A 14,289-nucleotide genomic window follows, 5' to 3' on the forward strand; every position below is an offset into this window, starting at 1 on the left:
GCATCAGACAGAGGCACTGGACTCTCAACTAGGCAAATTTTATTTAGAAAAAGAGGTGAGGGAGGAAGAAAGTGACAACACTCTTTTAGGCCAAAGTCTTAGAAGAGAAACCTCCACCTTTCTGCAGCACCTTAGCCACCCCCCCACCATGGCTCAACCTCCTTCAGCTTCTGGAGCATGAAAAGGCTATGTCCCCTGCCGAAGGAGAGTGGACGGTGAAGGTGCCTGGAAACGGCCAGAGAAAAGGCCCAGGCGGTCAATGTTGCGGTGGAGGACACTGTGCAGCACAGCCAGATGGGATCCACCTTCACCCCCACCCTCCCTGGAGAAGTCCCGGATGAAGCGGCCACGCTCTGACTGGAAAATGAACTTCTGGGGCAAGGGCCCATGCTCCCGGAGATAGCCCCAGACACTGAGCAGCAGCAGACGCACTTCAAAAGGTGCCAGTTGGCTAAATACCTCGTGCATATTCCCCAGGGCTGGTGGCAGGAGGCTTCCCTCAGCCATGACAGCCACCAGAGTGCAGGATGCCTCCAGGTGCCAGGGGGAGTGGGCTGTATCAGGGTGGCGAGAGGCTTCCCAGTGGCCCAGGAGGGCGGCCAGCAGCCCCCGCAGCAACACAGAGCAGTAGCACAGGGCTGGAGGAGCAGCTGCTACCAACTTCAACAGCTCAAAGAGCAGAGGCTGTTCCCGGAAGCGCCGGCCAATGCGGAGATCCCTCTCCACGGTGGCCCGGGCATGCTCCTCGGGAGGCCAGGCTAGCTCAGCACCAGCTGCATCAGGACACACACTCTCCACCAAGGTCACTGCCACTGCTTTGGCTGCCTCTGGGCTCAGGGTGGGACCCCCCCAGCAGCCCACACATTCAGTCCCCCCAGGGGCACTACAGCAGTGCACTAGGAGGCTGAGGAGGCTCTGGGTATTATAGATCACTTCTTGCTGATTGCGTGACTGGACAAACTTGGGTGGCTTTAGGCCACGGCCGATGACTCCAGCATGGAAAACAGACCAAATTCCTCCAGGACCTGGCACAGCTGCAGTGTGATGCCGGTTTGTGTCCAACAGGGAGGCAGAAGCCAAAGGAGCTGAAATAACTGAGAGAGTCTCATTGTCCCCATCCACTTCCCCACCAAACAGTTCTGTGTTGCCCTGATGTAAGGCTCCCTCAACAAGCAGCTGCAGGACAGCCTTGAGCCCAGCCGGGGAGGTCTGGGAGAGGCGGGTAAGAAGCTGGGAGGCGGAAGCCACCCCTGGGGGGCCATGCAGCCTCAAAGAGGCAAAGAAGTGATGCACTCCAGCTCTCACCAGTCCCAGGAGTTGGGAAGGAGACAGGGCTTCCAGAGGAAAGGGACAAATTGCCAGGAGGGAAGCAGCAGCTTCGGCTACTTCCTCCTCAGGATGCAGCAGGAGAGGAGCCAGGTCAGACAGATGAGCTGAGGCAGACTCCCCAAACTGGGCCCCAAGGGCTGCAGGGCCCTCACCACCCTGCTGTTCCCACCCCACTAGCAGTGCCAAGTTGTGCAGGAACCGGGCGGTGAAGGGAGGTTGCAAAGTCCCTGCATGTACCCTAGCCAGGCAGCTTCGAAAGGCCAGGGGCAGAAGGCCAGAGAGACTGACCACCAGCCCTGCATATAATTGAGTGGCCAGACTCAACTCTTCAGGGCTTCGGGCCCGGCTCAGAAGATGGCCCAAGGCCTCAGGTCCACAGCTAGGCCGGGTATAGACAGAGAGCAGCCCGAGGAGCTGGTGTTGCCAGAGGAAGCGTTTCCGTTCCAAACGTAATGTCTCTCCACACAGCTCTCCAACGTGGTTTCTTAGCGCATCTAGAAAGGGCACAGGGCGGGGGGGTGGGGGTGGGCCCAGCACCCCTTCCCCAGGAGACCCTCCCCGGTGATGAACCAGTTTTTGCAGGTGCAGCAGCAGCAGCTGGATCAGCCGGTCACAGGCCTCACGCACGGTGTCTGGCACAGCCAGGCCCTGGGTGGTAATGACTGAGGCAGGCATGGCTGTGTCCACCAGGAACTGCAACAGGCGGTAGGCACCTGCTCCAGAGGCCTGGCTCACCAGGTGCACGGCCAGGTTCAGCATGTTGTCCAGCTCCTCTCGGGGGAATCCCTGCAGGTGTTGCTGTAGTTGACTCAGCACAGCTGGGGGCTTAAGGCAATCCACCAGCTCTCCAGAGACTGTGCCCAGCAAAGCTGGCGACATGACTGCCAGCTGCAGGAGGAAGGGAACTGTGGCCTGAAGGGAGGGATCCCCACTCCGGCCGCCAGTGCCCCCTGCCAGGCTATCATGAAACATTCGCAGGAGCTCCCGTCGGATGCTGTCTCCATGGCGGGAGGCCAGGTGCCCTAGGATGCCTACAACTGAGGCAATCTTGGGCACCCGTTTCTCCCCAGGGATAGCAGGAGATCCAGGGAAGGGGTCTGTAGAGGGCGTCTGAGAAGAGCCTCCACCACTGCCACCAGCTCCACCTCCAGCCCCACCGTGAACACAGAAGTCCTTAAGGCCACAGGAGAGAACCCGGGAGATGATGGTGCCGGGAAAAGAGGAGCCAATATGTGCCACAACCCAGTCGAAGTGTGGGGAATGCTGGACAGAGGTATCTAGCAAGGCATCCACACAGGCATCTGGGCAACTACCAATGAGAGCCGAGAGGCACTGAACATAGATGTCCATTAATGTGCGTGTGGCCCGACAGCCCATCCACAGCTGCAGCAATTCGTTGAGAGAGCCAGTGGCATGGGGCACACGCTGGTGCTGGCCCGAGTAAGTGCTGCTCAGTTGCCCCATGAGGTCAATGGACCATGCACTAATCACAGGTGCCCAGGCCTTCGGATTCGCCCGGATAAACTCAGACAGCACCTGCTGCACTTCCTGCACCACATCCTCTAGACCAGGTCCCCCAGCAGGGACATGGGAGGTTGGGGGTGGACGGAGGTGAGGCGGGCCAGCCACTGGGCTTTCATCCAGGGCAGCCAGGTGGGCCCGGACACTCTCATCAAAGACACCTCGCAAGTGGTCAAGCACAGCAGCCCGAGCAGGTGGCAAAGAGCGGAGCAGGAGAAGGCCACAGCGAGCATGTTCCCGAGCAGAGAGCTGGTGGCCCAGAACAGGGTCTACGCCAGTCAGAAAAGCCTTGATTTCCTGGGACAGCTCCTGAGCACTGTAAGGAAGGAAAAGATGCAGAGTTAGGGTGTTGGGAGATGTTGAGCAAGTTACACTCCCTCTGTGAGCTTCAGTTTCTTTCTATGTAAAATAGGGATAGCTGTACTTCCTTCATAAAATGTTCATAAAGCATGTAAGCATCATATCTGGTTCACAGTAATCACTCACTAAATGCTAGCTATTTTTCTTTTAATAATAACAATAGTATCAATATTAGATAACTCTTGGAATATGTCAAGTTCTCTGTTCGGTACTTTACATGTATTATTTCAATACAGATAACAGCCCAATAAGGTAGGTACCATTATGATCCCATTTTACAGAGAAGGAAACCAAGGTTAAGTAATCAGACTATAATCTTCAAGAGGGTAGTTTGCAGTTCTCTGCTCTTCAACACTGGATTTCCTTCAACTGGGGTGCCTGGAATATGTAAAATAATAAATATTTGTTGAATTGAGTAAGTATGTTTTGTGTTCCTATAACATCTGCTGTAAACACCTTTCTAGCTTTACTGCATTGCCGCCCCACCACATACAACACAAGCACCCTGGATTTTGCTCTTAATGGAAAGAAAATTCTAAGACCAAATTTGCCCCTTATTAAGGGCTCTCCCTCCGCAAACCTGTTTCTTCCCATGTTCTGCAAGCATCCTAACCACCCACCACTTGGACTCCACATCAACAACCACCACCTTCCCAGAATCCTCCGTATGCCCCAGGAATCAGGGTGCCCCAAGGCAGAGACAAGGTAATGCCTCTCAACCCTTCTCCTCCTGAAATGTATGGGTTCAGTCTCAGAGGTTCAGAAGCCAGTGTTATGGGAAGAGACAAAATTCCCTTCCTCTTGCTGTGTTTTCTGCCAAAGAAGACAGCATCCTCTAGAGGTTGATAAGGTTCTGTACCATTCCACTCTGGTTGCTCCAAAAGGAAAAACAAAAACAAAAAACCCACTCTGCACTGGGGGAGTGTCTCCGTTGGAGGGCAAGGGGAAGCTAGAAGGAAGCATTCTGTGGGTTTCTGGGCCTGGGTGCTCAGGGAGTCTCAGTGAAGTCAGGGGACCCTGGGTTCCCTCGAGTCTACAAAGGACAGGGCACCTGGGTTCCCAAGCGTTCTGATATTCCCAACTCTTGGAAGAGCAAGGCCGGGATCTGGGGTAACTAGGCATCGGGGTTTAGGGGGAGGCAGTACCGAGATCTTGGGAGTGCGGGCACTAGAGCCCAGAGTTTCGGTGAGGCAGTCCCTGAGTTCTGGGAAGACCCCACCAGGAACCTCTGAGAACCCTGACGCGAGTTCTCGAGGTAGGATCCGGGTTTCTGCCGAGAAGGCTGGGGATCGGCGCGGGGCCGCGCGGTAGGGAAAGATGCCAGCGGCTCTGACTACCTGAGCGGCGCGGGACCGTGGGTGACCGGGGCAGGCCCGGGAGGCCCTGGGGCCCCGGGAGGGTCGCACAACGCGGACATCCCGGAGCCCGAGCCCGAGCCCGAGACCGAGACCGGAGCGGCGGAGCGCAGGGAGCGCATGCGCGCTGACGGGACGCCTGAAAGGAACCGGCGACGATGCCTCTCAGGAAAACCAATCCGGCGACGTCCGTGACCCTCACACATTGGTTCCGCGCTGAGTCGGCGTCCCAGAACCCGGCTGCGACCGTGACAGCAGGAAGCCGACCCACGCTCTACGCAACCTTCCCCCACCCCGCCCCCGCAAAGGGCCATTGACACAGACTAAAGCTAGCTACGACCATTTAATTGGATTTAATTAATTTTCCTAAAGCCAAAAATACAAAATGTTCACCTCTCGAGGTTTTAAAAGAGGAAGCATTAGGAAACATTTTAATCAATAACCAGTGACAATGTACAAAGCAATTAAAGCAGAGAAGAGAAGAGGGAAAGCGGAAAAGAGACGGAAAGAAAGCAGAGAAAGTCTGTAAGAGAAGATGAAGAGAAGACAAGGAAAGAGAGGGAGGGGAGGAAGCCTGAAAAAAAATGGGCTGGCTACATTGAAGGTGTCCTCCCAGTCGTAGGTTGGCACTACAATGCTTGTCAGGCTCCCCAGCCTCCCAGTGCAAGGAACTTCCCCGACCTCGCATCCCCATAGCTGCAGAGAGAGAGCTTGGTGACTTTATGCGGACCTAATACATCTCATCAGGAGCCCCCCACTTCAGCCAGTCCGCCTAGATCAAGTTCCAGCTATTCCACTAACTGGCTGTGTACTTCCCGTAACCCCTTTATGCCTGTTTGGTACCTGCAATGGTAGGTAAGCACTATATAAGTAATAGCTGTTTTTATTATATTTGTTGAATGAACTCCAGAAAATAAGCTCTTTGACAACAGGGATGTTGCCAATTTTGTTAAAGGCTTTATCATCCTCACATACAACAGTGTCTGCCTGGCATGTAGTAGGTTCTTAACAGCTGGTTGGATGAATGAAAAGGGAAAGTAGATTCTGAGGCCTCTATTAACCAAAGGGCTTACTATTCTCAGTGGAAGTGTGAGTTAGAATAACACCAGATGGTAGGTCCTAAAGATATCTTTGAAGTGACAATGTTTTAAAAGCTAAATGATTAATTACAGTGGTTCTATATCTGTTCTTAAATTTTAGAAGTTCAATCACTCATAAAGTGTGTAATTTCTAGGACAGTAAATATGAGACGGTTTCTGCTCCTAGCTCTGCTTCAGACTTGGACCCAGCACTTCCCTTCCCTGGGTCTCAACTTGTGATTATTGAGTGGCTTTCGAAAGAGATAAATTCTTCCAGCTATTAAGGTAGGAGATAGATGGACTCCAGGCTAGGCATTTACAACTGGCCTCCCGTCTACATCTCATGAGGCAGAGAAGAGGATGAGCTCCAGGCTAGACATGCATTACCAGCCCCCGTTTACATTTCCCCAGGCAAGAGACAAACAGGCTCTAGGACTACATATTTATTTGTTTATTTATTTATGTATGTATGTACGTATTTATTTTTAAGAACTTTTATTGAGATACAGTTAATGTACAATAAACTGCATATATTTAGAGTGTACAATTTGTCTTTTTTTTCTTATTAGTAATGTATATATGGCAATCCCAAGCTCCCAATTCATTCCCCCCCAACCCTCCCTGCTTTCCCCACTTGGTGTCCATATGTTTGTTCTCTACATCTGTGTCTATTTCTGCCTTGCAAACTGGTTGATTTGTACCATTTTTCTATATTCCGCATATATGTGTTAATATACGGTATTTGTTTTTCTCTTATGACTCACTTCACTCTGTATGACAGTCTCTAGGTCCATCCATGTCTCTACAAATGTCCCAGTTTCATTCCTTTTTACAGCTGAGTAATATTCCATTGTATATATGTACCACATCTTCTTTATCCATTCATCTGTTGGTGGACATTTTGGTTGCTTCCATGTCCTGGCTATTGTAAATAGTGCTGCAGTGAACATTGGGGTGCATGTGTCTTTTTGCATTATGGTGTTCTCTGGGTATATGCCCAGTAGTGGGATTGCTGGGTCATATGGTAACTCTATTTTTAGTTTTTCAAGGAACCTCCATACTGTTCTCCATAGTGGCTGTATCAATTTACATTCCCACCAACAGTGCACAGGACTACATATTTATGATGGGACTCCTGTCTGTATTTCAATATCTGCACTTCCATATAAGACACAGCAACAGGAATAGGATAAATAACCCAACATTGGACACTTTTATGGCAGGGACAAGGAGGGGCTAAACCCTGTTAAGAGATCAAGAGGTCATACACTCCCCATCCTTGGGACAAGAGAGACATTCCACATGCACAGAAAGGCTCCTTGGAGGTCAAAAGGGAGGGGGCACCACCCCATAATATGTCATGCTAAGCCTTTCCCATAGACCTCTGGGCTGAAATCCATCTTGGAAAAAAGTTGCATGCACATGATGGGGAGGGACCTAGGACAGGTCAGGTGTGGAAAAAGAAACTAGATAATTGGCCAAAGGTAAACAAAGACCCAGAAGAACTGCCCTATATAAATGACTTCACTGCCTCTTTACTGCACTCCTCCTCACCTTTTCTCTCCGTGTGCAGCTCTGCCTTGCTTCTGTCTTAACTACACAAACTGTTTCTCTGTGTGCTCTCCCACTTGTTGTTATGCTATGTCTCTAATAATAACCTTTGTATCTACTTTTACAGTTTTAGCCTCCGTGAGAAATGCATTTTTCACTGGGGGCAAGAGCCAGGGAAAAATAACTTCTAGCCTCTAGCCATTGCTGGCCTGGTGACTAGGATTCCTGATTTTCATCCAGGCTACCCAGGTTCAATTCCTGGGCGGGGAATTAAGATCTCGCTTCTTGCCACTGCTCACTGCTGCCTTGCTCAGATCACTGTGAGACTATTATGTGGTCCTTGCCCTTAAAGATTTCACAATCTAAGGGTGCTTGTTTTGGAGACAAGACAGGTCTGGATTCACGTCTGCTATTTATAAGCAATGTAACCCTGGGCAAGTGACTCAGCTGTTTGGAGCCCCTTTCCTTATCTGTAAAATGGGCATGCTGTCTCATATCTCACAAACTTTTTGCAAAGATCACTTCAGATTATTCACCTATTTCTTTTCTCCCTCTTTCTCTCTCCCACTCTCTCTTTTGGCCAAGCCCCGTGGCATGCAGGATCTTAGTTCCCTGACCAGGGGATGAAACCCATGCCCCTCTGCAGTGGAAGCGGGGAGTCCTAACCACTGGACTGCCAGGGAAGTCCCACTTCAGATTATTTGTGTAAAGAGCTTAACACAATACCAGATACAGAAACTCTTCTTTGAATGCAGCAAGCTCCTTCCCCACCTTAGGCACAGAGGGTAGAATAAAATTATGAAGGGTAATGGGGATCCCAAGGTGTTGAAATTATCTTCTCCCCCCCTCCCCAGCTTCTCTCCTCCTTTCCTTACTGCATCTGAATACAATTCAGTTTCACACAAGTACTTTTTCCTTTCTGTGTCCAAAACTGCACATAATACTGTTTCCCTGGAAAAATGGCTGCTATCAAGTTTTAGCCCAAGGGAAGTAGCAGGTAAGCCTGGAACATTGTGCCAGACAGCAGGGAAGTGCTCAGATTCTGATGGTGTGTCAAAAGAACACAGGGAGCTCCTTGAAGAGGCTCTGGCTGGTCAATCTGGTATGATTTTGAGCATGAAAAAGTGATAGTAACAGATGATTAACACATTGAAAAACAACCTAAATGACATTTATAAAAGAAAGTAGGGGTTTCCTTAACAGAGTATGTCAAACAAATAACATGGATGAATGACAGAATTTTAAAAGATCACCATTTTGCAGCAGTAACTAATTCAGGTAAGGGTCATCATGGATGCCAAAACCATTGTTGAGAGGTCATTGGGAAATAGGGTATTCACACAATATCAAAGTATCACTCCATAGATTGCTTATTAATTACAAAGGGAGAAATCTGACAGACACCCACCCAACACTAGGAATAACCAATAATGAGACAAACTGATATTACATATACGGCCGAAAAATGTCTCCTGCCTGCCATATCAGAAAACAAAAGATGTTGTGGCCATCAAGCCATCAGCCACTACAGGCACCCCCAAGGGTCTCCAAACAGGCTGCCCACCACCAAACTGTCAACCACTGCAGCCATCCCCAGCGGTGCACCCTGAGGGGATTCAGGAAGAAAAAGAACAGGATACTGGCCATAGGTACTTAAGATGCATATCAAAGGAATGATTTCAATGAGCCCAGACTCTTGCTTCTTCCTATACATAAAAAAGGGCTAAATTCATTAACTTGAAAGTCTAGTTGTTTTTTTTTTTGGCTGTGCAGCATGTGGGACCTTAGTTCTCCGACCAGGGATCGAACTCGTATCCCTGCATTGGAAGGCAGATTCTTAACCACTGGACCACCAGGGAGGTCCCTGCAATTGACTTCCAAATGAGTGAGCAAAGACAATGGTACATACTTGAACACGTACATGTATATCCAGGTGGGTAAGAGATCATGTATAGTGAAATGTTAGAAACTGGTAAATCCAGGTAGAGTGCATATATAAGGGCTCATTGTGTTAATCTCTTAACTTTACTGAAGACTTGAAAATGTTCAAAATATAAAGTTGGGGAGGTGGGGCCTAACACTTGACCCAAACCCTTCTTCTTCCAGGAACCCTGCACTGATTCAATAAGGCAAGGAGAGAATATGCTCTTCCCCTGCTGAGGACATCTCTGCACATGCAACTTTCTCACTTTAACCACCCCAGCCCTGGCTCCCAACAAACAGAATTTCTGACAGTTAAAAGGGAAGAATAGGGCTTCCTAGGTGGTGCAGTGGTTGAGAATCACCTGCCAATGCAGGGGACACGGGTTCGATCCCTGCTCCAGAAGATCCCACATGCCGCGGAGTGGCTAAGCCCGTGCACCACAACTATTGAGCCTGTGCTTTAGAGCCCGTGAGCCACAACTATTGAGCCCATGTGCTGCAACTACTGAAGCCCACGCGCCTGGAGCCCGTGCTCCACAACAAGAGAAGCCACGGCAATGAGGAGCCTGCGCACCACAACGAAGAGTAGCCCCCACTCACCGCAACTAAAAAGAAAGCCCGTGTGCAGCAAAAAAGACCCAACACAACCAATAAAATTAATTAATTTTAAAAAAAGGGAAGAATAATGTTCGCTTTATTAAAAACATAATCCAGCAAAGGAAGCAGAGACAACCACACTCACTTGTCCACCCTGGTCAGACAGGGGAGGTGGCAGGGCTAGTATCAGGATCCTCACCTCCTCTGCCACCTCTACAATAATCCTTGTTTTTGTCAGTAATGGAAAGTTGGAGTGTCACTCATTGGGGAGACAGAGCCATCATGGAGGTTGGCTTCTTCTTGTCTTTGCTAAAGTAAGTATTGTGGGTCACGTTTCCCAATCGTCTTGTTTCTACACTCACAGCCCCTTTTCGTGGCCCATCCCCATTCCTACATTTAATCACACACATCTCAGTGAGAACACTAGGGCTTTATTACAAATGGAGTTGACCCCTTAGGACCCCCTCTCCAATCTTTCTTTTCTACCCTCTTCCTCTCAATACATCCCTCCAGGAAAGGTCACTAGGCTATTAGGGAAGAGGAATTTGGGGAGAGTGAAAAGCAGTAGCGCTTTCTCCAAAGTCCTCTGGAACAACCATTGAGTCCTCCTGGCTCCAGCTGAGAACCTTCTGGTGGAAAAGGTGTGAGATTTAGCTCTTATCTTCAAGGTCTTCCATGTCTACATCCCGGGGGGGGTTTGTCTTCTTTTTCGATTTGGGCTGTGGTTCACTAATCCTGGCTGGCTTGGAGGGGGCTTCCACTGTGCAAAGGAAAAGAGGAAGCATTAAAGAACCCAAATGAATCCAGGCTGCCCCCTCACCCCAACTTCTGTGCCCTAACCCCACCTTCCATGGCTGCTTTCTCTTTCTGGGCAAGCCGGATCTGCTGGAGGAGTTTTCTGCGCTTCTTCCCAGACAGAGTAATGTTGGCACGTGCACTGGACCTAAAGGGTTGGTAGGGGCAGAAATATCCAGGTTAACCTGAACCGATACAGACCACACAGTGGTTTTGGTTACCAAAAAAAGTCTTTGGATCCAAGTCAAAGAACTGTTACCTTACCTAAAACTAATCTTAATACATACATAAAGTAACATTAATTGCTAAAATTTAGCATATAGTAAAAACTTTTCCTCCTCTCATTCTCCATACTTTTTTTTTTTTTGGCTGTGTGGCATGTGGGATCTTAGTTCCCTTGACCAGGGATCAAACCAACACCCCCTGTATTGGAAGTGCAGAGTCTTAACCACTGGTCCACTGGGGTAGTCCCTTATTCTTGACACTTCTGACACCAGATGTGGTGGCTGGGGATTTCCCACATCAATAATTCTCCAAATTCCCACAGGACATTGACTGGGTGTCCTACAAATTTAACTCGATTTGGACACTACCTGGAGATAGCATCAGATACCACAGGTTAAGGGCTCAGTCCCACAAAGCTTCCCCCACTTCAAATGCCAGTCACAAATCCAGGTTGTCACCTGTACTTCTGATTGATCTGCCACAAATTGGGGTTCCTATGATCCCTCTTCTCAGACTCTATAATTTGCTAGAACAACTCAACAGAACTCAGGGAAACATGTACTTGCTTGCATTTACTGACTTATTATAATTATAAAATGATACAACTCAGGAACAGTCACATGGAAGAGAAGCATAACATAAGATATGGAAGGGGCCAGAGTTTCCATGACCTCTCCAGGTGAGCCAACCTCCAGCACCTCCACCAGTTGATCAATCAGGAAGCTCATCAAGAGGTTTTACAGAGCTTAATCTCCAGCACCTAACCCCCCCCCTTCCCAAAGGTCACTGCATGGGGCTTAAATTTCCAATCCTCTAATCACTTCATCTTTGCGATGACCAGCCCCACCCTAAGTCACCATTTGCATAAATTTAGGTGTGCTCAAAAGGGGATCCTTATGAAATAAAAGGCACTCATCACGCAGGAAATTCCACGGTTTCAGCTCTGCCAGAAACCAGACACAAGGACTAAATATATTTATTATGCCTCTTTATAAACTAAATATTTATAAGTCCACGAAAGAACGGGATGGGAACTCTTCCCCAAGACTCAGGGGACCTTGAAACTTTTATGCAAAAACCCATGAGCCTTTGTGAAAATTTACCTAATGGTTCACCGCACACTTATGTGTGCGCTTTTAAATTTACTTATAAAAAACGGTGTGAATGTATAATGCTACTCGTGAAGGTGGGGGAGTCCACGGCTCTCCTTAGCTTCTCAGCGGGGCCCAGGAACCAAAGAAAGGTTGTGAGCTACAAGTACAGTAAGAGGCTAGCAGAGTTTAGGCACAAACGTTCCTCGCATAAATGCGAGTACACAAGGAGAGCAAAAAAGCGTTAGCTGCTCCGGAGCGCGACAGGAGGAGAGAAGGAGATTTGGTGGGGAGGATCAAGGGAGAGAGGGTCTGGCACTCACGCCCGCTTCTTGAGGTGGTGCCGAGTGATCAGCCCTTCGTCTATCACAGCCCCGACCACCCGATGCTTCAGTCGCCGCTCCCGGTTCAACACACGCCGTCGCTTGAACAGCTTCTTCTTCAGCTCCTACGAGGGAGGAAAATGCTTAATCAGAGGGCTGCCGCGCACCGCGACCCGGGGACCCCGCACCCGGCGACACTGGCCCATCGACTCCATCTCGGGCGAGCATAAAGGGCTCCGGGACGCTTGGGAAACAAGGTCGGGGCTCCCACACGGTCACCGTCCGCGGTCGGTTGATCTTTCCGCCCGGAGCACCCATGGCTGCGCTGCGAGGCGGTCTCCCGGTCCACGTTTCCGCTTTGCGCCTTGTCCGTGTGCGTCCCGCCCCTCAGCCCTCCGCGAGCCAATCGCAGCTCGTGGGCGGGCCCTAGCGCTATATAATGGAGCCCGTGGGGCTCTTGGGTCTTTTCCAGCGCGGAAACCAGGTGAGTGTGTACTTCGTTTTCTTGGATGGGGTTCTGGGCGGGGCCCGTAGACCCTCCTTTTCTTGGCGGGGGTCGGGCGTGCGGTCCCGGTCCGCGTAATGTACGGAGGTACAGGGAAAGGGGTCTGGCCCCCTCGGCGTCATGTCTTCGGTACCGGCGGCTTCCAGTCCGCCGGTTCTATCCTCAAGCGCCGGGACACAGCTCCTTCAAGGAGCAGGGCAGAACCGAGATTCAGCAGATTCCTTCCCGGGGTTCACCCCTTCTCCTTTGATTTCAGGTCTGTGGAGCCGCCCCAGGAGCCGGAGCTGTCGTATCCCCTCCTCTTCCACTTCCCGTTACAAACAATAAAGGCCGTTCGTTAGTAAGTTTGTGTCCGCGTTCCTTTTTTTCCGAGGCTACGGAGTTAGGGAGGCTGTACGCGTGATTCCGCACTGCGGATTCTGCAAACCTCTTGGACCTCAGGCCCCTGCCGGAGTGCCGGCGACATTTTCGCAGAAGTTTCTCTGGCCGACCTTGCCGACATCTCCGGATGGCAGCCCTGCGCCGAACCCTCCACCTGGCGACCCTGGCGGCAGGGGCGCGCCGCGCCGTGGCGGGTAGGAAGGTGGACGGTGGGAGGGCAAGTTTGGCTCTTCGTTACCCAGAAGTCTAGTCCCTGAAATTGTGACGCTTAAAACCCCAGGGCACATCGCGCCGGTTTTGCAGCGGTTTGATAGAAATAGGCGCTGAGTGATGCACGTCCTCCACTCGTCCACAGGCTCCCTGGCTGGTAGCTGCCTGGCGGACCGTGGCCTCTGGGATAAGCTCCACGCCCAGCCCCGTCAGGGCAACGTCCGCACCTTCGACTGGTTCTTTGGTTACCAGGAAGCCCAGGGGCTCCTACTGCCACTGCTGCAGGAGGCACCGGCTGCCTGTCCACCGCGGGTGTTGGACGTGGGCTGTGGGACCTCCAGCTTGTGTACGGGCCTCTACACCAAATGCCCGCACCCCGTGGATGTGTTGGGGGTGGACTTCTCTCCTGTGGCTGTGGCCCACATGAACAGCCTCCTGGAAGGCGGCCAAGGCCAAACGCCCCTGTGCCCTGGGCACCCTGCCTCACGTCTCCACTTCATGCAGGCTGATGCCCAAAACCTGCAGCCAGTGGCTTCTTCAGGCACCTTCCAGCTAGTGCTAGACAAGGGCACCTGGGATGCTGTTGCCAGGGGTGGTCTGCTTGGGGCTTACCAGCTGCTGTCAGAATGTCTGAGGGTCCTAAGCCCCCAGGGGACCCTGATTCAGTTCTCTGATGAGGACCCTGATGTGCGGCTTCCCTGCCTGGAACAAAAGGCCCAAGGCTGGACTGTGTCTGTGCAGGAGCTGGGCCCTTTCCAGGGCATCAGCTACTTTGCTTATTTGGTTCAAGTCTCTGATTAAAGACTTTTCAGACCTGACCCTAGTGTTTCTGTTGGGTGCGGAGTTGGAGAAAGTGACTGTAAAATGAGGATTTGGGTCGTGGCTTCCACATTTATTAGCTGGGTACACATAATATTGAATGTTCCTGTGCCCAGTTTACTCATCTGCAAGGTTGGAATAATACCTGGAGTTAGGTGGATTACATACAATGATATGTGAAACATTTATCAGTGCCAGGCACTAGATGAGTGCTGAATAGAGAAG

The 14,289-nt window shown here is 50.7% G+C and overlaps 3 protein-coding genes and 1 non-coding gene across 5 annotated transcripts; 2 read left to right on the plus strand and 2 right to left on the minus strand.

The window, feature by feature from the left end:
* Positions 1-22: 22 nt before the first annotated feature.
* On the minus strand, positions 23-4,692 carry INTS5 (integrator complex subunit 5). The gene is made up of 2 exons (XM_057729815.1): positions 4,548-4,692; positions 23-3,166 (listed from the first exon to the last, which is right to left on the minus strand). The coding sequence occupies exons 1-2, from the start codon at positions 4,685-4,687 to the stop codon at positions 187-189; spliced, it is 3,120 nt and encodes a 1,039-aa protein (XP_057585798.1). The 5' UTR covers positions 4,688-4,692; the 3' UTR covers positions 23-186.
* Positions 4,693-9,778: 5,086 nt separating this feature from the next.
* C3H11orf98 (chromosome 3 C11orf98 homolog) lies at positions 9,779-12,541 on the minus strand. The gene is made up of 4 exons (XM_057729212.1): positions 12,429-12,541; positions 12,150-12,274; positions 10,561-10,658; positions 9,779-10,475 (listed from the first exon to the last, which is right to left on the minus strand). Exons 1-4 carry the CDS (start codon positions 12,465-12,467, stop codon positions 10,366-10,368), a joined length of 372 nt encoding a protein of 123 aa, XP_057585195.1. The 5' UTR covers positions 12,468-12,541; the 3' UTR covers positions 9,779-10,365.
* Positions 12,542-12,628: 87 nt separating this feature from the next.
* CSKMT (citrate synthase lysine methyltransferase) lies at positions 12,629-14,063 on the plus strand. Of its 2 annotated transcripts, none has more exons than XM_057729209.1 (2): positions 12,629-13,229; positions 13,391-14,063. In XM_057729209.1, the coding sequence occupies exons 1-2, from the start codon at positions 13,163-13,165 to the stop codon at positions 14,044-14,046; spliced, it is 723 nt and encodes a 240-aa protein (XP_057585192.1). In that variant the 5' UTR covers positions 12,629-13,162; the 3' UTR covers positions 14,047-14,063. The 2 variants fall into 2 exon arrangements, with proteins under 2 accessions (XP_057585192.1, XP_057585193.1); XM_057729210.1 differs by having other exon boundaries at positions 13,094-13,229; positions 13,316-14,054.
* On the plus strand, positions 12,686-12,834 carry LOC130850615 (small nucleolar RNA SNORA57). The gene has a single exon (XR_009052977.1). It is a non-coding gene; the product is annotated as a small nucleolar RNA SNORA57 (small nucleolar RNA).
* Positions 14,064-14,289: the final 226 nt, after the last annotated feature.

This window comes from Hippopotamus amphibius, chromosome 3 (genome assembly GCF_030028045.1).
Source record: "Hippopotamus amphibius kiboko isolate mHipAmp2 chromosome 3, mHipAmp2.hap2, whole genome shotgun sequence".
Classification (NCBI taxonomy): domain Eukaryota; kingdom Metazoa; phylum Chordata; class Mammalia; order Artiodactyla; family Hippopotamidae; genus Hippopotamus; species Hippopotamus amphibius.

What these genes read in the sequence shown, in the direction of transcription:
- INTS5 (XM_057729815.1), bottom strand. Translation starts at nt 4,687, where the DNA reads ATGCGCTCCCTGCGCTCCGCCGCTCCGGTCTCGGTCTCGGGCTCGGGC. An exon ending in CACGGTCCCGCGCCGCTCAG is followed by an intron (nt 3,167 to 4,547) that starts GTAGTCAGAGCC and finishes CCTTCCTTACAG; the next exon opens with TGCTCAGGAGCTGTCCCAGG.
- C3H11orf98 (XM_057729212.1), bottom strand. Translation starts at nt 12,467, where the DNA reads ATGGGTGCTCCGGGCGGAAAGATCAACCGACCGCGGACG. An exon ending in CACCACCTCAAGAAGCGGGC is followed by an intron (nt 10,659 to 12,149) that starts GTGAGTGCCAGA and finishes CCAACCCTTTAG; the next exon opens with GTCCAGTGCACGTGCCAACA. An exon ending in AGAGAAAGCAGCCATGGAAG is followed by an intron (nt 10,476 to 10,560) that starts GTGGGGTTAGGG and finishes TCCTTTGCACAG; the next exon opens with TGGAAGCCCCCTCCAAGCCA.
- CSKMT (XM_057729209.1), top strand. Translation starts at nt 13,163, where the DNA reads ATGGCAGCCCTGCGCCGAACCCTCCACCTGGCGACCCTGGCGGCAGGG. An exon ending in GGCGCGCCGCGCCGTGGCGG is followed by an intron (nt 13,230 to 13,390) that starts GTAGGAAGGTGG and finishes ACTCGTCCACAG; the next exon opens with GCTCCCTGGCTGGTAGCTGC.